General features: G+C 40.2%; 1 protein-coding gene across 11 annotated transcripts in view; it reads right to left on the bottom strand.

Moving 5' to 3' along the window:
* Positions 1-22,209, bottom strand: part of PIEZO2 (piezo type mechanosensitive ion channel component 2) — a 288,110-nt gene that overhangs the window by 5,029 nt on the left and 260,872 nt on the right. For 10 of the 11 annotated variants that reach the window (XM_064433512.1, XM_064433438.1, XM_064433476.1 and 7 more), the window contains 13 exons: positions 15,658-16,047; positions 14,082-14,340; positions 13,383-13,565; positions 12,707-12,959; positions 11,832-11,964; positions 11,267-11,414; positions 10,939-11,153; positions 9,052-9,210; positions 7,630-7,777; positions 4,949-5,137; positions 4,435-4,527; positions 3,152-3,324; positions 1,656-1,772 (listed from right to left, as the gene is read on the bottom strand). In XM_064433512.1, the coding sequence (XP_064289582.1) occupies positions 1,656-1,772; positions 3,152-3,324; positions 4,435-4,527; positions 4,949-5,137; positions 7,630-7,777; positions 9,052-9,210; positions 10,939-11,153; positions 11,267-11,414; positions 11,832-11,964; positions 12,707-12,959; positions 13,383-13,565; positions 14,082-14,340; positions 15,658-16,047 (2,460 nt within the window). Of the gene's footprint in view, positions 1-1,655; positions 1,773-3,151; positions 3,325-4,434; positions 4,528-4,948; positions 5,138-7,629; positions 7,778-9,051; positions 9,211-10,938; positions 11,154-11,266; positions 11,415-11,831; positions 11,965-12,706; positions 12,960-13,382; positions 13,566-14,081; positions 14,341-15,657; positions 16,048-22,209 lie in introns of those variants that run through there. The other variant, XM_064433518.1, reaches the window with a different exon arrangement.

Genomic DNA, 22,209 nt, shown 5'->3' with positions numbered 1-22,209 from the left:
GTCAGCAATAAAATATATAATAAAGGCAGCATATTGCCAGTAGTAAACAAGCTAGAAAAATATGTTGTGAGCACAGCTATTACTTCAGAATTGTTTCGATAATAGCACCTGAAAAGAATGATAATTTTTTGCCAGAATTTTTCATTAGGGAATATTTTCACAGCTTTTAGGAGGATTTCTAAAGAAAGATGTTTGTAAAAGTTCTTCCACTGGACTCCAAATCATCTTGAGTGGGAATAAATTACCAGTATCTAGAAGGAGACATATTTCATTAAAAGCAGAGACACTGTCCTAACATTTTCCTCAAATGACTGAAAAATTCCAGGGAAGAAGAGGAGCTCTCAGATAAATCCTGTGACACTTGGCTACATTGCATACACCACGCTGAGGAAGAACAAGGGTAGCCAATTGAAAATCCCTTCTGATTGCTCCAGCAGGTCCAAGAAAAGGTAGGAGCTCAGCAGCTAAATTGTCCCAGCAGAGGTGTGGCAGAAAGCCCCCTGCAGAAGTATCTGAATGGCTAATAGATATCACAACCATTTTTCCTTTATGACCAAGTAAAAAACCCTTAAATCTACAAAAATACTGCAAGACAGGCAAATGCAGCTATATTGCCTATGTTACTGCTTGCCTTTTGCACAGAGAGAATTATGAATGAATTTCTTCTTCCCACAAATGAGAAAAAATTACCCTCTGTGGTCCCACATCACCTCAGGAAATATTGCTGTATCTTCACACAGCAGAAGAGAGGCATCAAGTATTTTTTAACTGCAATGATCACACATGCAATAGCTGTCTGTTTGGATGCACGAGTATGTGTGGGTGCAGAAAAACAGCTGTGCACAGAAAAGGCAAATCTAATTTCTAACTACTAACAGATAAGAACCTCTCAGAGTTTTCACAATCCCAGCTGGTCTCAGCTTAAACTTTTCAACTCTTTTGGCCACAAATCAGATCAAGTGGCCTTCAGGGATGATGTGTTGGCTTAGCAGTACTAAGAAACTACTGCTGTAAAGTAATCCCCAGTGAGAAGGTGGAAGAGGAAGAGCCAGATTCTTTTCAGATCTAAAAGGAGTCACCATTGCAGTCAATGCACCAAGCTATATCTGCAGAATAATGTTTGATATTTATATGAAGTGCATGCCCTGTGAATTTCCATCACAGGAAAAGATCTGATGTCAGAAACGACTGCAGATGTTACCCTTTGACCGCAGTGATTTAACACTTCCTTGCCAATCTAGTGCTACTCAAGAGTAACAATGTGAGATACAGTCTGGATAGTTATTTAGAGAAAAAAAAAAATCTTCAATACAACATCCTCAGATCAAGTTGAACTGCTGTAACTCAACGGTGAGTTGAACTAAGAATATACTGAACTTGTGCTTATCCAATAAATCAAAGAAAAGTTACTAATAGCTTCACCATGCCTGTTGTTGATGATCCTGTGTTCAGGGTCCTCTCAGCCTGCATTTATAATAGGAAACAAGTTTTCACATTTAATAGTACTATTACTTGGCTTCAGTGCTGTTGGCATCTGTTATTAGAGAGGGATGGATGGGCAGATAAATGAAACATTTGCACAAGCTCAACCACCTTAGGAAATCAGGCTTCAAAGGGGAAAGTTTGCATATAAATAGAAAAAGAAAATAACTTACACCTTTTCCGGTTGATTTTCAGCCATCATTGTAGCAATATCTCTTCTGGTATGGTTTTTTAGTGGGAAGGTAAGTTTATCTGATGCTATTTCAGCCTTGGCACCGAGGGAGAGATTCCTGTTGTAAGTAAAGGGGAAAACACATTGACAACCTACAATAAGAGCAGAACCTAGGCCGGGTGGGGCAGCTGCTGGGGCTGCAGAGAAACACCCACAGCAGATGATGTGCAAGGGCAGAAAGCCTGTGTGCTGCCTCTGTGACACAACAGGCCCACCTTACTGCTGCCTGTGGCCTCTGGCCCAGAAGAAAGGTAGCAGTCAAGCAGAAGGTCACTGTGGTAAGTCTATAACATTTGCAGTCATTCGTGTTTACAGCCTATCCCACAAGATACAATTTGAGGTGAAAAATGTCTCTTTGCACTACTGCATGAATGCTTGTAGCCATGACAGCGTACGGGCAAACTGAGTAGCAGTACCAAAAATTAAAGGAAGGCTCAGAAATGATGGAGTGATGTAATGCACTAGCTAATAGCCTGTGCTTCCAGGACAATAAGGAAAATAAGGGGGTGGGGGGGGGGATGTCAAATAAAGTTGAATTAAGTGTGCAGATCCATTGCAAGCCTGTTTCTGACTGTGGAAGAACAGACCCAGCATGTTCAGAGCTCCCACAGCAGTTCAGCTGACCTGCCTCTTGTGCATAGTCTTACAACAATCCAGCTTCTACGTCTAAGGAAACATAAATACGGAGGCTGCAAAGGAACTTGGATTCCATGGAGTGATGACTTAACTCCAATTTAATCCAGCAATCTACAGGAACCCCATCTGGCAGACAGTAGCCAGCAAATGACCTTGATGACTGGGTGTGCTCTAGCCTGAGTGCAACAAATTTCTAGTCCAGGCTATCTCTTTCAAGAACTTGATTGTAAAGTTAGTTCTTTCTTTGACTGGGGTCAAAGAAAGCTCACATGAGCAAAGGTCTCAACAAAATGGATCTTTGCCATTTTATGGTATTTGCACATAAAAATTGTTTGTATCACTTCCAGACTCCCTTAATAAGAGGACAAAGAACTTCTGTTTGTATTTCCTCACAGGTTTTCTGCCTTAACTAAGTCTAAGGGAAAACCCTTTCTATAAATGTTAGCAAGGTTGTTAAGGGCAGTTCATTGGAACATCCCCACCTAAAACAGGCTAAAAAATTCTCATTTTTTCTTTTCTTCCTTCTTCTCAAGTCCCATTGAAAATTCCACCTGGATATTTTAAATAATCTATTTGGTAATGGTTCCACCTCTTTATTTTTTGAGAACTGCAGGTAACAAATGTTTTCATGGGTAACAAGACTGAGTTCTCTCTGTCTCTCTCTCCCCTACTCTCAGTTTTTGCTTTGCCATACAATAGAATTTGCTAAAAAACTAAACCAAAAATGCAATGTGGAACTATTCTACTGAACTAATGCTTGGCAAATGACCCATCCACCTCATAGTAACTTTGTTTAATTACCTCTGAATGGTCCATGAAATAACTAAAGTGAAATCAGCATTAAAGTCTTGAAGTCCCTGTATCATTTTATTTCTACTGGGAGGGCTGATGGTCCATAAAGAGTTTGAATTTCCTTCCAGGTCTGCTCGAGTTATATCTTCTCTTGCATAGCCCTCTAGAAACTGCAATGCAGCCTGTAGGTGCAGAAGAAGAAAATAAAATTTCAGTGCAGTGATATTCACAAGACACAGAACCACACTTCCCAGTCAGACAGATTTGTAAATGTTTGATTAATTGTAAGTGCAGTGGTGTGCACTGATTGTTTTCCTCAGGTACCAACTGGGGCTTGAGATAGGAAGGGGAATCAACACAGTATAGCCAAGCTAAAAAAGGCAAAACAAAAATTGTTTGATGGTCACGTTGGCTAAAGTGAGTCTGAAAGTTCATGAAACAGACTCTGTAGAGGCTGTTTAAACTTGAGTTAAAATTTTACTCTGCCTTTTGTTAAGTATCTTTCCACATAAAGAAGTGTCTACAAGGGATGAACCAACTAGAACCTTGTAAATTACAAATGCATCTAGGTTACAACATTAGTGCTATTATACATGGGCTATGTGGTAGGACCCAATATCAAATTCTAATATCAAATTCTTTAAAGATCTAGTAGCAAACACTTTTTTAAAGGTTATATGTGATCAAATGTTAGTTACATTAGCAACACAACAGCTCCTACCAATTACTAGTCCTTTTCCTGTAGAAACTTGTGGAAACTGGGCGTGTTGCTCCACGAAACACTCACACTATGCTTAAATGCTTTTTTTTTGACATTTTAATGTCGAAACACTTCTAGGCTATGCACACTTTCTTTTGACAGCACCACCATTCCTCACTGGAAGGTGAAAGATGTGTGCTCTAGAAAGGAGCATGGGGCTTAAAAGTGCGTAAGACACTGTTTTGTCCCCACAGCACGTTTTCTTTGGCAGTACACAAACAGCATCACATCTCCTGAACGTTTCTGTCATTTAGAGGGAGGGTTTCATTCAGACAACAAGACAATTAGGGTTTCTACCTTCCAGGATTTTGTTCAAAGATGTCTGCATTCATGGTAGCTTGACTCACCATAACCCAGCATTGTCCTGACAAATGATGTGTCTGAATTTTTTTTCATGCAAATCCTCTTTATAGAAATATCTTCCAATTGATGACAGCACTGACGACCACTTACAGCTACACAAACAAAACTCACAAAAGGCCTCCATGGAAACATGCACATATTTTTAAGTAATGAGGTACTTTTCACTTACAGTATCACCCCTATAGCTGTTCACAAATTCCTTGAACTCATTCGGATCCAAACTTTTGAGCTGATTCTGCTGAGCACTCATGGTAAAAATAGGCTGGGAAACAAAAGAACACATGCTTATCACATTTACTTCACATTGGCTGCTACATACACAGTCCAGCATCCTGTGCATCACAGTCCAAGACAATTATGGCACTCAATTCAACAAGACAATGTTATAATCTCCTTCCTCTGAGATGCAAGCTGCCTACAATTACCTTATATCTACCATGTGGACCTGTAGGATAATTGATTCAGTTTCCACTGCCAGTAGAGGCTGGTTTTAACTTGAAAATGAGGATAATATTTTACATCAGTGATAAACTAACATTTTTAAACGCAAAAGGGGTCATTTATGGAAGCTTGCCAGGTACCTTGCATAAAGCAGGAGAGCTCAATTCTGTGGAAGGAAGGAGAAATGATACAAGGAAATATAATGCAAAAAACAGAGTTTGTTTTTAGTGTTTCTTTTTTACCTGATAACCTCCTAGAGTTATTGTGATTGATACATCTAGAGGCTTGTTGGTGATGCCTGCAACAGATTTGATTAAAGACATGAAGAGCAGTGGGAACCAGACAATACAAATCAGCAAGACGATAATCATGCCACCCATTCCATACTTCACAACTTTCTTTTTCTTCTGGCCTCTTGGCTGGGGATATCTCTGCAAAAGCAAACAGCAGTATGGTAACGTCTCTTCTATCAAAGGTACACATCATAATATTTGATGGGTGAATATATAATGATCTTAAGGCTTCCCATCTCTTGTGGTAATTTGCTACCCCATGTCAGGACAGCTACTTTGAGATTTTTTTAGCCAAACCTGCACAGACACCCAATTTCTGATGGCAACAGAGAGAAGTGCCAAGTGAACACAAAATGTGTGTCCAGTGTGAAAAATATTGTAAACCTCTGTGATTTCGATTCTTCACAACCATAAAAAAAGAAGAATTTGATAATTTGATTTTTTGTCTAAGTGCTAGCATGAAGTCACAAGAACAACATATAAAATAATAGCAGAAACAGTAATACAACAATTTGTTCCAAAAACTGCTATCATGAAGGACCCACATTCTTGTATTTGCATTTCTGAAAAGTTTTATCACAAAACTCCTTAAGGCAGACTTCCTCTCATACATCTTGAACTGCTGAAAACTGTATATTGTGGTGGATGGAGGGAGTAGGAAAACTGTTTGCCAGCAACTGACATATACAATCAGTAAAATTTCTGATATTGCCCTACCTCTACATTCATTTCACATCTCACTTACAGTATTTCTAAGAGTTCACAGGCTTGATCCAATCTGTTTCTAGTGAATTCCACACCGACTCCAATTAACTAATGTTAAAAATGTTGTTGCTGTTCCTAAAATCTGGATATTGCTGATGTAACATCCTTCTCTTTCCTAGCTTCTGAGGACAAAAGTGACTGCTTTTCTTCTCTCTTCAAAGCAGATCAATGGCATGTCTGTTCTGCCTTGCCCATAATTCCTGTCCTCTGCTATTTGCCTCATGACTGAATACTCTCAATACTCTCACCATCCTGTAAAATGTTTTACTTTCACTGTAATTTATTTTGGTGTAATTCTCTTACAGGGTTTAGTAGCCTGTCCTCCATGCATTGCATACCACATGTGCAAAATAAAAGTGTACTGCACTGCACTTCCAACACCCCAGGAATCTGGCTTTCAGGAAGTTGTTCTTGCTTTGTAACATGAATCCATAAAGCCCTATGAGAATATTACATTTGTAATATAATGCTATATTTAAAACCAATTATTTACTTTTCAGAAGCAGTGTATGAAGTCATTTGTCTCGTGCTACAGAATAGTATTTTCATTAAAATACCATATCAAGATCAGCAGGGGTATTATTATTATTATTATTATTATTATTATTATTATTATTATTATTATTAGTCTGGAGGATATTAGTTTAGGCTAATGATGTTATAGAACATCTCAGAGAGACTCTAGCAGTCCAAATACTTAGGCATTCCACTCAGTGAGAGAGAGAGGGAACCAAAGCACCTTCAACAATACTCGTAAAGTTGTGACACAGTTATTTTTCTGTATGGCATCAGAACATACATGCCAGCTTAGACATGGAAATCTTCCCATGTCAGATCTCTGCTACACATCATGTGAATTGTAGCTTAAAAAATGCGGTGAGACAGAGAGTCAAAGTAGAGCTGGGTTATTACCTCCCCAGCTCCTGAAGTTCTTCACAACTCCTTCCACTCATGGCAGAAGTGGGAGTCATAGAGAAAAAGCCTATATGCATGATTTGTGCGCACTGTAGCTCTGAGTTAATCTACGTGATATACTTAGAAAGCAATTGCCATTAAGAGACAGGATTATAATAAAAGTAGAAATACGTCAGTAACACTTAAAAGTAAATCCACTTCAATACAGATGTAGAATTTCTGACTGGTTTGGTCACTCTTAAAATAATGTTTAATTTCTTTTTCAAATTGGCAAAATGAGCAAGCATATGGTTGCAATCTTTATAGCAGTTACAAAGAATCCAGAATTTGCAAGTTTAATTTGAACTGAAGCTTAAATGATTTAAAGAGACTGAAATTTCCGTGAGACAAATGGTGGGTTTATCTGGCCCACAGTTCAGTTCTGGATGTGCAGGGACTTTCCTGAGATAAAGGAGCCAGCTGAGTTCCCTCTGCAGTTACATGAACCCTGGGTGTGTCATCAACCCTGGGACATCCCCAATGTCCCTGGGACCTGCACTGCGGGGCAGGAGCTCTTCCTTCTACTGACCTTTCTCCTCAGCCACAGCTTCCCTGCTACTCCAGGTTACTCATTTAGTTGTGTGTGACTGTGTGAATACCAGGACTTCAAACCCCAGTCTTGAAACCCAGGCATGCAATTAAGCCAGCAGGCACACACTTCTGGAGTTCACGTTAATGGTGGAAAAATCAGCTGGGCACAAAAGAGAAGCCATGTGAAGTTTCATTCGCAGCAGCTGCCAACTAATGTAAAGTACCCAACAGTCTGGATATTTCTGAACACAAGTGCCAGGCATATCTTCCAACAAACTTTTTGTGGTGGATTCCTCAACTACTGAGGGACTCATGATTATTTCTCTTCCCTTCTGCATGGGGAAGAAAGGGTCTGAATCACTCATATGGGGTTTCCTTACTTTTTCTGACTCTCGCCAACACTTCAGGATGAATATATGAGCATAGATATCTTCAACACAGATCCAGCTGGAAAGACTGAGAGTGGTGTCAGTCCAAACCCAGTCCATTACTGCTCTCAGCTCAGTCAAAAATGGAACTAGGCGGAACCTGAAGGGAGACCACAGCAGATAACTCATCAGGAACAGAGGCATCACATCAAACAAGCACAGCAAGTGTATATATGACAAGAGGGAGAATTAAGACAACGTGAAAAGAGCTTAACTGGGGATCCTGTGAACACAAATATAATCACATCCTGAAATTGCCATAGCTTGTGTTACTTTATATCTTCTTGCCAGGCCATAAATATGGTTATGCATCATTATGTCCATAATTGTGATTGAGCCCCTGATGGAACAGTTCAAGATTTCCTAGATTCCTCTGACCTGGGAGATGAATCTGTTTTCTGCAGGATGGTGGGATTAATTTTATACCTCCTTACACCGAGTGTTGCATGGCATCTTTGCAGTAGGTGGGCAGCCCACTGCTGCACATAGAACTGGGCTTTGAGACTCAGAATTAAACAGCAGAAGAAGGTGGAAATCAACAGGAAATCAACAGGCAATGAGGAGCTGTTCAAAGGGCACCATTCCCTTTCCTAGCCCCACACTTTAAAGAGTATTTCATGTGGGGAAAGCTTTCTTCTGTAACTTTTCCTTGGACTACAAGAAGCCCATACTGCAAATACTGTGAAAAGGCTGAAGTGATTAAATTTTTTTCTGTGAATTGCACACATGCTTCAAACTGGCTTAATCACAAGGCCATTGTAACTGTGTGTAAATGGAGGATGTGCTCTGCTTGTGTAAAACCATCTTTCACTCTGAGGTAATGCTGTTCCTCTTCCTTGCCCTAACACCCTGAACTCCTGAGGATTTTCAAATGTGCAACACTTCTCAAAGCAAACTTTTTTTTTTTGGTGCTTATTTTTAAGTTCCTATTTCTCAGGTGTGTTGTCTTTCACTTCAATCCTTTCACCTGCTGAGGTACAGCAGGTAGACCTGCTCCAAAGGTCTCTTTGGGATTTGACACCTTACTACTTTTTAGGACTGCAGAACTAATAACATTACCTGTTTTCTAGCACAATGTGTAGCCCCTATTTCTGTTCACAAAGGTGATTTCTTAGAAGTGTTAAAAATGTCTGTTTCATAGGGGACTGAATGGCTGACTGGTATATCAGGCTTCTGGTTTCAGACTGAGAAATGGAATTTTATCAAGTTTGCCTTCCAGAAATATATTTTTCTTTTTCTTGTGGACTACAAGGGACAATTTACTCTCTTATTTCCAGCAGTTTGTGAAGAAAAGTCATTAATAACCCCAGCATTTCACTATAGCAGATCCTTATTGCACAAAAGAAAGAAGAAAGGCACTAAGTCTGTGCTTACCCTTGAAATAAGAACAGGTTGACATAGTTATAACTTTTTGTGAGGAAGTTGCCAAGAACACGAGTTGGATATCCGCAGCGTATCTGATAAGCTGATAAGCCAAAATAAACACATTTCACAAAATACCAGAGCTGGGCAACTGTGTTCTGGCTAAATTTCCTGTAAAGGAAAAGATAAAGGAAAATTATGAGCTTTGTGTCTGTGTATGACCAAATTAGTTTGAAATGTTTTTTGCTCCTGGCAGTTTCCCCTTCCTGAGGTCCTGTGAAAAGGCCTTGGTTTCTGACCCCATGGCAGGGTTAAAAGAGTATTGGAAAGACACTGAATGAAAAAGCCTAAAACCAGCATCCATTGTCACCTCAGGGTCACAGGGGAGAGACTGGGCACGGGCTCCCCAAAGAGTGAAGGCCTTGGCAGTGCCCTCTCCCTCTGCATGCTGAAGATCCCCTGCTGCCCCACACAGACCAGTCTTCCTCAGCCCCCCTGATGGCTCAGCCCTCTGTGAGTCCTGGGTAGGGGCTCAATCAGGGCAGCTTTAGTGGCTACTTGTGTTCATGGCAGCACCTCATACAGGGATTGAAGATGGAGTGACCTCTGAAAATATTTTCCACCCTTCCCTGCTTAACTCAAGTTTTGTTCCAACAAATGGTTCAGACAGCTCTTCACTTTCTCTTCTCTGGACTGAACTAACCCTCAGCCTCTCCTCACGTGTGCCATTCTGGTTGTTATTGAATAGCACAGTGGATCTGCAGCAGATGCCTCATGAAGGACAGCATTTGCCATCCAGCCATAACCCAATATTTTCAATTAAATCCCACAGAAGTATTTTAATTAAGAAATTTGCAGGGGGCTCTAATCTCCCTTAGAAGGAATACAGGATGTTTCAGATGCAGATTTGATACTAACAACTTGATATAGATTTCCCAAAACCACAAAGTCAAAATTATTTTATTTCCTAACAATTCTCAATGTGCAGTATATAGAGATGTATTTGAAAAATAACTTTTTTTTTTTTCAAATTTGTGCACAATTGCTACTTCACTTTCTTCTTGAGAGGAAGTGAGACTTTCAGTCTTCTTTTACACTATGAACCTATTTATTTTTTTCCAGTAAAATAACTTGACTGTTAGTGAAGTGTAAGGTGCCCAGGTGATACACTCAATTTCCATGGACAGTCAATGGAGTGAGGGAAATACTTCAAGGCAACCTAAAGTAAGAAGAGGGGAATTAGCCAAACACTAGGGAGGGAACCTTAACACCTTGCAGTGCAGACTGCAGTGGTCAGTGCCCTGAGCCATGAAATGAAAGATGTTAGATTTGGGAGTGAACCTAACAGGTATGTGACACAACATTTTATGCAGTGGGTGACTGCATCCACCTCCAGAGCCAAGTGGCAGGAGCACAGGAGGAGAGCTTTGCTCTTCAGAACAGACACATATTTTAGACATTCCTCAGTTTAAGGAGATTTAAATCCACAGTTCACACATTTCAGGAAAGTGCTAACTTATAAGTTACTCTAAGGGAGACATTTTCTACTCGCTCTTCTAAAGCAGCATGCAGCAGTCTTGGGAGCAGGGAATTGGATCAGAGGCCAACATTGTCTCAGCTGAAGGCTCTAATCACTCACTTACAGGCAATTTTTCTTTCACCTGCTTGCATTTTGGCCTAAACTGAGAATATTTCTGTACCTATATAACTAATTCTTCCTCAAACTTATATTGGCCACAGTTACTGCTGTGGAAATGCATTCCAACTCTCTGCTTAGAAGTGAGGGAAAGAAGAAACTTCATCATGATTCCAAAGCCTAGCTATAAACATCTCCAATTTAAATACTAAGAACTAGAGCATCAGTATTCCACCCACATTGTTTCTTTATAAGGCTTATACCTTTCTGTCACTCCAGGCAAGATAAAGAACATCCAGAAATGTATTCCGAAAACAAGGATGACCTGGAAGATGACTTTTCCCATGACAGTCTTTTTGAGGTACAGTGCTCGATCTACCACCATGGTACCAAACTGAATGAGCACCATCACCAAAAATGCCTCTGGGACCTGGTCTTCCGATAATGAAGAAGTGATATCTGCTGCAGCAGAATGTTTCTGAAAAGCAAAATATAAGTGTGGTCAAGGAAAAAGGACACTTGCATGATATTTAGCATCTACAAGACGTAAATCCTGCAGAGGATTTACAGATAGGTGCCTCTGTGACATACCCCAAAAGCCCAAAATCCAAACACAATGATGATGAAGTCCACTGTATCTGCGAGGAACATCAGCACGTACACATCAGTCACTGCGCTGTAGTCTGGGTGAATAAGATTGTAGAAAAACTGTCTGATGGGCATGTACACCTGGAGAGTCCTAAAACAACATAGACCACAACGTGATTTAATAGCACATAACTTGCACTGAAGAAAGTAAAGGCTGAGAGTGGTATGATTAATAGTTTTAAAGATATCCAAGATCTACTCTGATAGCCTGCACAGGAATGCAGAGACACCAGTCCTTGTTTCTGATTGCTTCTAAACGACTGTATTAGTATTTGTTCAGTACAAATATACATAGCCAAGCAAGGTCACATGGGATATTTAACTTTTTTATCAGGCAGATGCTATTTTAACAACTGCTGATTTGTCAGATGTTCAGCTGGTGGGACATCTGCGTAAAACAAACACTTGAATTAACATCAGTAGTAGCCTGCTCCCTCTAAAAAGCTGGCTTACTGCTTTACTGTTAGGATCCTCCCCCCAAACCCACACAACTCCTCATACTGCTCACTTTTTAATTGTAAAAGCCTTGGCTTTGATCATTTGTTCTCGAAACTTTTCCATGAGAAGCTCTTTTCTAGATTTTTGCTTGATGCTTAACACACTGCTTCCCTTCTGACTGCTGTTCCGTGTACTGGTACTTCCTGGAAAAAAGGGGAGGGAAAGAGAAGTCAATTAGAAAGAAAAGTTTAAATACTAAAGTTAGAAAGTAATAAATCTGGAGACTTCCATTTCATATGACTCCCACGTTTGAAAGAAGCTTTGAAATGAATTCTTCCTTTTCCCCCCAGTATGATAAAATCTTGAGAGCATCCAGTAAAGGTTTAATCACTGGCAGATCAAAACTTGATTAATAGCTATAAAAAGAGAAAGCAGACTAGTGATAACAGCAAGTATTTGATTAATCTGACTCAGTCACCTCAATTGGTATGATAGATATTTACGCTAGGGTACTCCTGCCCTTTTCACAAGATGGGACATGTAATCTGTTTCAATAAAACTAATAAAAACATTTTCTTAATTCAAGTGTCTACAAATGTAGATATGAAAAATACATGTGCTTTGCATTCCCTCTAGCTGGGGATTATGCTGAACCAGAATTTCTGGATCTGGGCCACACTGAGCATTCTTTTTCCAGCTTTTGGATAATGTAATTTAAAAAACATAATGAATCACAAAGTATGGCTCTCCATTTGAACTTTAGGAGGGCTTGGAGTGTGTTCAAACATGAAGATACATTGGTTCATATCCTATTTCATCACTGAGAAGCAGCAGCATTCAGCAGCCCATGGGAGTTCCTCAGCAACCGGCCCAAGGTTTCGGTGGAATGATCCTATGGGAAATGGACATTTGTCCTTTAAATTCCAGAAATGCCATGACACTTACCTCTCTTAGATCTGTGTGAGGAGAAGCTGGACCTGTGAGAAAGCTGGGATATGCTGCTAGAACTCTTCCTCCTGATGGCAGTCTGCTGCTCAGGGAAGTGGACATGGATGGACTCCACAGATGCAGCAAGATTGACAGATTTCAAAGAGGCAGAAGAGTCTCTCCTGCCTCCTGTCAGAGAGAGCTCATCATCAGTATCCTCTTTATTACTGGAGCTGTCTCCTTTCTCATCTTCATCCCATAATCCGTGGCACTAGTCGAAAAACACAAAGAGAATGTATCAAGCCTGTATTTCTGTCACAGCATTTATCACAGGCATTGCTCAGCTCAGTTATGTGTTCACAAGGGAGAAGACAAATTCAATGTGTTGGGATATCACAGAAACATTTAGGTTGCAGAATTTCTTTGAGATCACCAATTCAGCTGTTAACCCAGCACTGCCAAATCCACCACTAAACCACATTCCTCAGTGCCACCTCTAAACGCCTTTTAAACACTTCCAGGGATGCTGACTCAACCACTTCCCTGGGCAGCCACTTCCAGTGCTCAGTAACCCTTTAGTAGAAAAAAATTTTCTTGATAACTAAATGAATGACTTCTTTATATCACAAGAGTGATTTAAAAATTAAAATTAAAAATTAAATAGAAAATAAGAAACTACCTGAACCCAGATTACCTTTAAAATGGATCTATGGAAGAATAGAGCAAGAAGCTGAACAAGATCGTAGTGCACATAACCCTCTTTCTTCTCAATGCCAATAATATTGGGTGGATGGTAAGGTTTATCCTTTGTGTAATCCACATGTTTATTCCAAGGAAAGAAGCCAAACTGGAAGAAGTATTTGATGACAATGGCCACCTGTTTGGAAACACAACACACTTGGGGTGTTTTATAAGCATGTCAGATATAATAGCCTCATGACAGTAAGAGGGATAAAATATATGTACTTTGTCAGTTTTATGAGAACATAAACAAGCATACTCATTACTACAGAGGCATAACAATTCACATTTCTCCAGTAATAAAGTCAATCAAAATTCACCAGCAGATGATACTCAGTGGTACTGAGATACCACAGGCAGTGAACTCTGTTTCTTGATTAACCATTACAAAGCAACAGTTTGCAAATGATCTGTTCTTGTGAGAACTGCTTTACATGCCAGGAATGATATTGCTCATTGCAATGAAGGAAATAACCAACAAGATCTTTCCATACCACAAAAATTGCTGAGGACTTTAGCAAATACTTGTATTACTACGAAGGGCCAAAGGCCCAGCCCAGATCCCAGAGATCAAAACCAGCAAGGGGGCCAGGCAAAGATTACAACTTCAGTTTTCTGTGCTCAACGTGGGCTTGCAAAACCAGCAGCATACCTCAGTGTAGACAATGGCTGTCATCCAGAAGCGTTTGCTTGGCCGAGGAACAGACAGCATGGCCCACAGGAATATAAGGATGGGAAGCACCAGGGTTATCATGGAGGCAGAGATCATGTGGTTAAGGATGATCACAAAATAGCACACCATTTCTGACCGGGCCACCAGCGTATTGTACAGGGCATAAATAAGGAGCAAGACTCGAGGCTGACCAACATAGAACTTCTCTGACTCCTCCAACTCGTCATCATGAAACATCCTGTGAGGAGAAGAGTACCACAAATGAACTGAACATGAACTTCACATGAGCTGCTTTTCAAATTGCTACTATTTTTCCCTTTAAAAAGTATTAAAATCTGCTGCTCAGTCCAATGGAAGAAAAAAAAAAAGGGGGGGAATTTGATATTATAATCAAATAGCCTGATTCTAAGCTCAGAAAACAAAAATTTCAGAAAAAATAACTAGAAGCATTGTTCTACTGTTTTTTAATTTACTCAGAAAGAGAATCGGCCTGGCCTAAGCACTTCTACAAATACAGCTTTCCTACAGCTGTCCAACCAACATATCTCACGCAAATCAGCCAATACTGGTGTGGATTCACATCCGATTTATCAGCACAGATAGGAATTAGAGAAAAAACAGAGGCACATCACCAGACCAGGGGCACTAGATTAGAACATGAGCATTAGATGTGTCCAATCTTCTATTTATATGACTCAAATAAATATAAATGGCAACGATTTTCATATACATTCATAATCCTCTCTGCTTTTCATAAAGTTTCCTGGCCTGAGAAGGAATCTTACTGAAAAGCAAAAATTGCTATGGAAAACCAGAAGACAAGACACTGCATCTGACAAAGTCAGATCTATACACCCTATACACCCTCTCTCTCCAGGTGCAGGCACGCTGAAAGGCAGTTCTGTGGTTTAAGATTTTGCCCCTGCTTTTGGGGAAGCCCTCTCCAACTCAGTCAGGCCAGAGAGCAGCTGAAGATGTGCAGTGGCACCATCCCCACCTCCATGCTGGCTGTGCTCACTAGTGAGCACAGTGTCTAAGGGGTAAAGGAGGGAACATCCTCTCCCTTATGAAAACACCTTGCGAAGTGGCGTCCCTCCATAACCCTCAGCTCCCACTGGCTTAAACAAAAACTGCCAAAGGTCAGAGTTTCCCTTTCAGTAACCCAAAATAATTTAAGGAGAAACATTTTTCCAGATAACCCTGGAGGAAACTCATTTGAAATCACAGCTGCCTGGAGAAGAGAGGCCCTCTCCGCAAAGAATATTTAGAAAAGCCCTTGACCCCAAGACAATTGCAGCACAGAAATTCAATGCTAATCAAAATGATTAAATATGGCATCTAGGAAAAAAGAAGAGATTCCTTCCAAGATGAATTTGAGTCACTTTAGAAATCTCTAATTAGAACAACTGCACAGGAAATGAGCTTCTTCCCTTAGACCAAATTTAGCAAAAGGTCTGAATCAGAAATTGTAGGCTAGTTCTGAAACAAAACCCCAAAGTAATAACAAAATTTTACACACTGTGATCAACAATTTTTCCTGTTCGAGGATTCTTACTTGTTCAGGAGCAGCTCACTAGCTGTTAGCTCGTGTGTCAGTGGGGGCAGAATCCTGTCCAGTTTGTCTGTCCGACTGTCATCCGGGCTCACCATCATGAGGCTCTTCCCAGCCGAGTCATCTGGGGAGCCAAAGGGAAGGTGTTCAAAGCTGACAGCTTTGCTATAGGAAGGTGGAGCTTCTGCATTGCTGTCCACTGTGGAGTACAACGGCACGTCGGTGTCAGGAGTATACGCAGCTCCTTCGGAATCCAGGCTATAGTCTTCCACCTCCTCTTCCTCCAACCTTGATGCAGAATGAGCTCCTTCTTCCTCATGCTCCCCTTCTACCTCCTCAATGGTTTCTGTGGTCCCCTGACGGGAATAGAGCATGGTGACCTGTGTGGGTTCACTGTTGGAGATGGATGAAGAGAGTCAGCCGAGCTTTTCAAGACTCATGATCAAGAAAAGTTTGTTAATTGTACCTTTATGCAGAGAGCTGAGCAAACTCATTGCATTCCCAGGCCTTCAAAGTTTGTATGATCTGGTAGAAAAGACAATATCCTGATTTCCTCTTACACAGATGGAACATCTGGGTCCATCTGTTCCCTAAATGACATCCCACTGGACTGACAGTGATTCACCATCCTTTAGCACCACTAAGGGGCAAATTAATACTATCAACAAGAGAAACTACACTACTTTTCTGAAAGTAGTTCAGACACTTGCTATTACATCTATTTAAGATATGCTCTATGGTGAAAGATAGGCAGCCATGGGATTCCTCCTAAACACAGTGCTTTTAACAACCCCTGTATGAGTGTTGTACACAACTGGAACATGAACTGAACACACACATATCAACTCTGATTCAAAGAAAAGAAGATGTAATTTGCTAGCATGAAGAAACACAAACCAAATTACAAAACTGTTCCAGGATATCTTGCTTACCTTTAGATTGCCCTATGTTCTTCAATACAGTCTTCCCTTTTACTTTACCTGCCTGCTTTACTTCTGTATGTACCAGTTTCTGGATTCAACTCTCTGATGCACTCTGATCAATTCTTTGCTTGATTCACCTTCCTTACTCTTGGCTTGGCATAGACTCATAGAATGGTTTGGGTATGAAAGTACCTTAGAGAACATCCAGCTCCAGCTCCCCTGTCATGGGCAGGGACACATCCCACTAGATCAGGTTGCTCAGAACCCCATCCAACCTGAACTTGAACAGGGATGGAACATCCATAATTTATCTGAGCAACCTGTTCTAGTGTCTCACCACCCTCTGAATAAATAATTTCTACCTAATATCTATCTACCTATCTATTTCTTCCTAAAATCCATCTCATAATTTCTTCCTACTATCTTCCTCATATCTAATCTAAACTTGTCCTCTTTTAATGCAAAGCCATTTCCCCTTGCCCTATCACTCCATATCCTGTAAAAAGTCCCTCTCCCACTCTCTTGCAGCCATGCTTTAAATACTGGAAGTTCACTCTGTGGTTTCCCTGGAACCTTTTCTTCTCCAGCATGAACAACTCTCTCAGCCTGTCTCCATGGGAGGGGTACTCCATCCCTCTGATTACATTTGTGGCCCTTCCTCTCAAGTATTTTTCTACTTCTCCCCTCTCCCCTCTCTCTCTTTTTAGCCTCATTCCACTCCTTCTCCACAGGTAGACAACAGGCACCAATTCAGTGTCTTTGTTGGCTGCATACTCCTGTATCTCAACAGAGACAAAACAAGCCTTCACATAGCTCCTATGAAATTAAAGGGGTCATATCTTCACATAAACTATAATCTAAAATGACCTTAGCAAAGCCATCTGGCACTACCATCTCCTGCCAAAATTAAAAATTAAGTTTCCTTTATTTTTTTTTCTTTTACACTGCTTCCAAACTTATTGTGGCTATGTTAGGTCATGTTATTTATAGCAAAGTTTTCATTAGACCATGTAACACTTATGATGATGTGTGTTTGGATGATTCACAGTAGCACTCATACTGGTTAAAATGTACAAATTCAGAGAATCCCACAATTTCAAAACTGATTGACTCAAAAAATTTGTCAAACACTTTCAAAACTGAAAAACAATGATGCAAAATTACATAAATTTTCAGATTAATAATATTTATTAAATTATTGAAACACTGCTTCCCAGTGTCATGTAAATCCCTGGATTTTATCTGCTTAAAAATGAACAAACAGTTCTGAAAAGTTCATTCTCTTGCACTGGATATTAATATTATTTGCTTTTTTGTCATAGCTATTTTCCCTTTCTTTATTCCAATTCCTTACTTTAAATCAATGGTAAAGTAATCAAAACATATTTCAAAATCTTTCCTGTATGGAGAAAAATAAAAATTGAAAAACTGGCACAATGGTGCCTTAGTTTCTAAAATTACACATCTCAGTCCATATTTAGGACAGCTGATTAGCTGAGAAACTTCCAGCTTCCAATTTAACAACAAGCACTGACTCAGTAACTCTGAAAATAAGACACTTTTTTAGCTGAATAAATACAGACCTTAGCCTGTTTTTATACACCCAGCATGATGTGGAACAACGTTAAAAAAATACATGAACTGAGGATGGAAAAATCCCCCAAAAAACAGAACAAGAAGTGAAGCAGCAAATAAATCCTAGATCATGACCCTGACTTTGAACCTCAGAACTGTGCCACGACACAGGAGGGAGCAAAGCTTCCTGTAACCATGCACACCACATGTCTGCAAACACAGACCTGTGTACACTGCAGTCAGAATAATGGTATGGGTAAAGGAGTGAACAAAGCATGCATGAGTTGAGCACCTTGACACTATACTGCCACTGTCAGCTGATGAGGAGGACATATCCATGCTCTGCATTTTACGAAGCCTAGGTCGAGCGCGCTCACTTGTTTTAGGAACAGAGTCTGGTCCATCTAAATCATCAAGGGTTGACTGCCTTGAGAACAGCATGGTTGCTTCAGTGTAGCAGCTACAGCAGCGCAAACAGTTACAGAGACAGTGTTAAATACAAATGGTATCACGGTACACATGGTTCAGTAAACAAATATGCTCGCCATGCAGCTAAACACCGACACAGAGAAAAAAAGGTTCAGAGAGAAGATAAGGATTTGTTTAGAGTCACCATGGAAACACATTTCTATGCACAGGTTAGTCACTGTCAATTTCATATAGGGGCTGTAGAAGGCCATCTATTCACTATTCAAGCAGATATGGAACCAACACAGTGCTCCACATACTTTCCAGGGGAACAGACTTACATATGCAAACAGGCTTTATTTGGTTTGTTTACCCTGAAATTTCCAGATTCAACAAGGATGTTTTGGGAAGGGACCTCCTCTGTACAGGTTCTGTTTTATTATTGATATCCTGTGCTGAACCTTTTTACACAGGTACCAGCCAGTTTCCTAAAAGAGCCCTTAAAACTGAGTAAGCTCATACTCCACAAATAGAAAAATAGCTGTCAGACATTGGCTAATCCTCTTTCCAAACCAAAGAGCCAAATCGGATATGCTACTTAGCCAGTAAATGCATCCCTGCTCTGCCTGGGATGGCTTTTATTTTGATATTTACTAGGAAGCCCTGATGATTCTTTCCAGGAGATTTCATTTGTTTCAATCACAGCTTAAAAGTATTTCAAAATTGGTAACATGTGCATCTTGAAATAAAGAACAGATATAATAAACCCTTATCTCCTTTCACTTATCAAATACAACAGGACACCAGAGACATACACAATACATTGAGCATTCATGTGAAACTGGAGAAAAGAAGAACTGGATGAGTTATGAGAAAGAAAGTATATAATTAAATACAAGCATTTAACAGAGCAACAGGAAAGAAGCAAATACATTAATGACATATGGTAGGTAAAAACATTATTTCTCCTGTAAAAATGGTTGACAAACACGGATGTTGATGAAAAGAGTTGAGTGGTCTGATGTTTTAACACATGCAGTGAGCTGACTGAGTCTCTCAGATAGAATGAAAGAAGAAAAGACCCCAAAAATTCAGGATTTACACTCTACTTTTCTTCTTTTGACTCCATTTGTATTACACCCGAGCTGTGGCAGCAGGGGATTTGCTTCCTTGGCAGCATGATGTTTGTCCAGGGGTACAGAGAATTGGGAAAGAGGTCAGAAAGGAAGGGCAACAGTGTTTTCCAGTTCCCTTGGTCTTGCTAGCTTGAAGTGAGGAAAAAAATCTGCTGGCATGAAGTTACAGACTGCAACTACTAACTTTAAAAAAATGGGAAGGAAAAAGCAAAAATATGTGGAGAGAAGAAGCAGTTATTCTTAGGCCTACCCTCACTGATGATCTTTTTTGACAGAATGGCTTTTTTGACTGAGGCTAAAAGCATACCTTGGCCTGTGAACAGAAGAAAAGAATCACCAAGATACCAAAGGTATTGTGAAATATTTTCCTTAAGAACTACCTCAATGGCAGGGGCACCTCTGTCCCACCAGTTCACTTGGCCAAAACCCCTTACAAGTCACTTCATTATTTCTGTGTGTGCACAAAGGCACGCAAGGCCCTCCAGACAAAACTTGGAGGGCTGTCTGCATGGTGCATGGTTTATGACAGAGGACCAGGAGGTTTGCCCTGGAGGTGTGATTCAGCACCTTAGGAGTTCAGCTGAAGCTTGGTGTTACTAACCTGAGGGGCTCTGGAGGGAGGAGGTTTCCCTCTGCACATACCAACATGGGATACAGCCAGGCTGTTGTTCTATCTGTGAGGCTTTGGTGCTAAAATATGGGAAGATGGCAGAAGGCAGACAATAGAGTTTTGCAGGTGACCTTTCTGTCTGTGTGCTACGATGTTTTATGTACGTGTCATTTTAGATCTCAAGGGGTGAGTTTATTCTTTTGAAGGGCAACACCTAATGATAAGGTGTTGAAGGATTTTAAATGCAGACATAGTTCAAGGGGAACTGTCCAAGGGACTTAAGGAGAGCAGCCCTTTATGTTCACATGCCCACTCATATATTTTCAATGGAAGAAAGATATGCCAGCTGCCCTGCCAAACATGCCAGCTCTGACCTTGCTCCCAGAAAAAGCAAAGGAAAAGCATCTATTAATCCCAATAGATAAAAACATTTGTCCAGACAAGGGCCTGCAACATTTGGTTTAAAGCTGTTTTAAAAGAAGAATGAATCATCAGAGTAATTACTGACTGAGCAGCTGCACTGTATCCTCGAATATCAGGAGATGTTTGTGACTTGTCACCTGTAGCACAGCCTGTGCATTCATTCTGTGCTTTAGGAGCATTATTCCAAATGTGGAGGAAATGAGAACACTCACAAAGTGGAGAGATTCACACTGAGCAAAGCTGATGTTGATACAAGTCATTGCTTATCACATAAATTTGATCCAAGCATATCTTCCTAAGTGATTTTTCAAATTTGTGTTGGAGACCTTGAAAGCATTAGCTTCTTAAAATCATTCAATGACTGCATATTTTAAATTGAATGCTCATTAAAAGTCCCAAGTTCAAACGTTTTATATGAAGTTGATCAGATATCCATTTTAAATAGGGATACATATATAGCAGAGATGTTTTTATTCTCAGTGAGTAGGAAATTTTTAAGCTTATAACTGCTGTTTTTGCTAAACAAATCTTCCCTCACAAAGAGTTTTTCAGCTTAGTGAGTGGGCAAATTACATATTTTTCTGTATTTTCTCTGTTCATGGGCTAATTACTGACTGGCATTATCTGTTTGTTATCTGTATTACTACATTCTCCATGTCTCCAAGAAAAAATTCCAATCAATCCCTAACAATCACAGGCCTAAGTTGGACTTTGATCCAGCCCAAACAGGAGTTCTCCTTCTGCTCCTTCTGCCTCCCTAGGCAAAATTACTTCTCCAGTATCCCCTGCCTCAAGCCCTGTTCTCCCTTCTAGTGAGGGAAGCAGAGAGAAAAGGTGGTGCTCTTAAACACCCTGACAGGCATTGCCTCCTTCAGCTCCTATAAAAGTCTACACAAAGGTAGAGTGAGGAGCTGAAAATATTATTCGTGATTGGCAAAAATGAATACAAACTGAACTGGATACAAAACCTTAGATAAACTGAAATCTGACTTAGGACCTGTGTGTAGCTGCTGTTACATAATTGTAGGCAAAGCCCCAGAAAGGCAGCCAACTAGTTTTAGTAAGTTCCCTATCATCTTACTGAAATTCACAGTTGTTTTAACCTAATAAACAGGTCATCAGTCAAGTGGAAACAAACTGCAGTACATGCTCTGCCATGCTAGATCCCAATTGCTTCTGGTGGTGTTCCTCAAAGAGCTTGGTAAAGGAACAGTGTCAGTCCCTTCTCCTGGCCCACATGAACTATGTGCTTTGCCTGTAGGATACCTGAGAGTATTTATACCTAAAGAGAAACCAAACAAATACCCTATCAATACCTCATAGTTCCTACTGAGTAGAGAAATGACTGAGAATAAATGACAGCCCTACTAAAAGAAAAAAAAAAACCCACAAAGGACACTCTACATAAGTCCTTTCAGAGCTTTATCCAGGCTAACAACACCCCTCAATTAGACTTATGAGGGTCAGCCCTGAACTTTAC

The sequence above is a fragment of the Passer domesticus genome, chromosome 1 (genome assembly GCF_036417665.1).
Source record: "Passer domesticus isolate bPasDom1 chromosome 1, bPasDom1.hap1, whole genome shotgun sequence".
NCBI classification, from domain to species: Eukaryota; Metazoa; Chordata; class Aves; order Passeriformes; family Passeridae; genus Passer; species Passer domesticus.
Note: the sequence above shows the minus strand (reverse complement) of the source record. Positions and strands in the feature narration are given on the sequence as shown.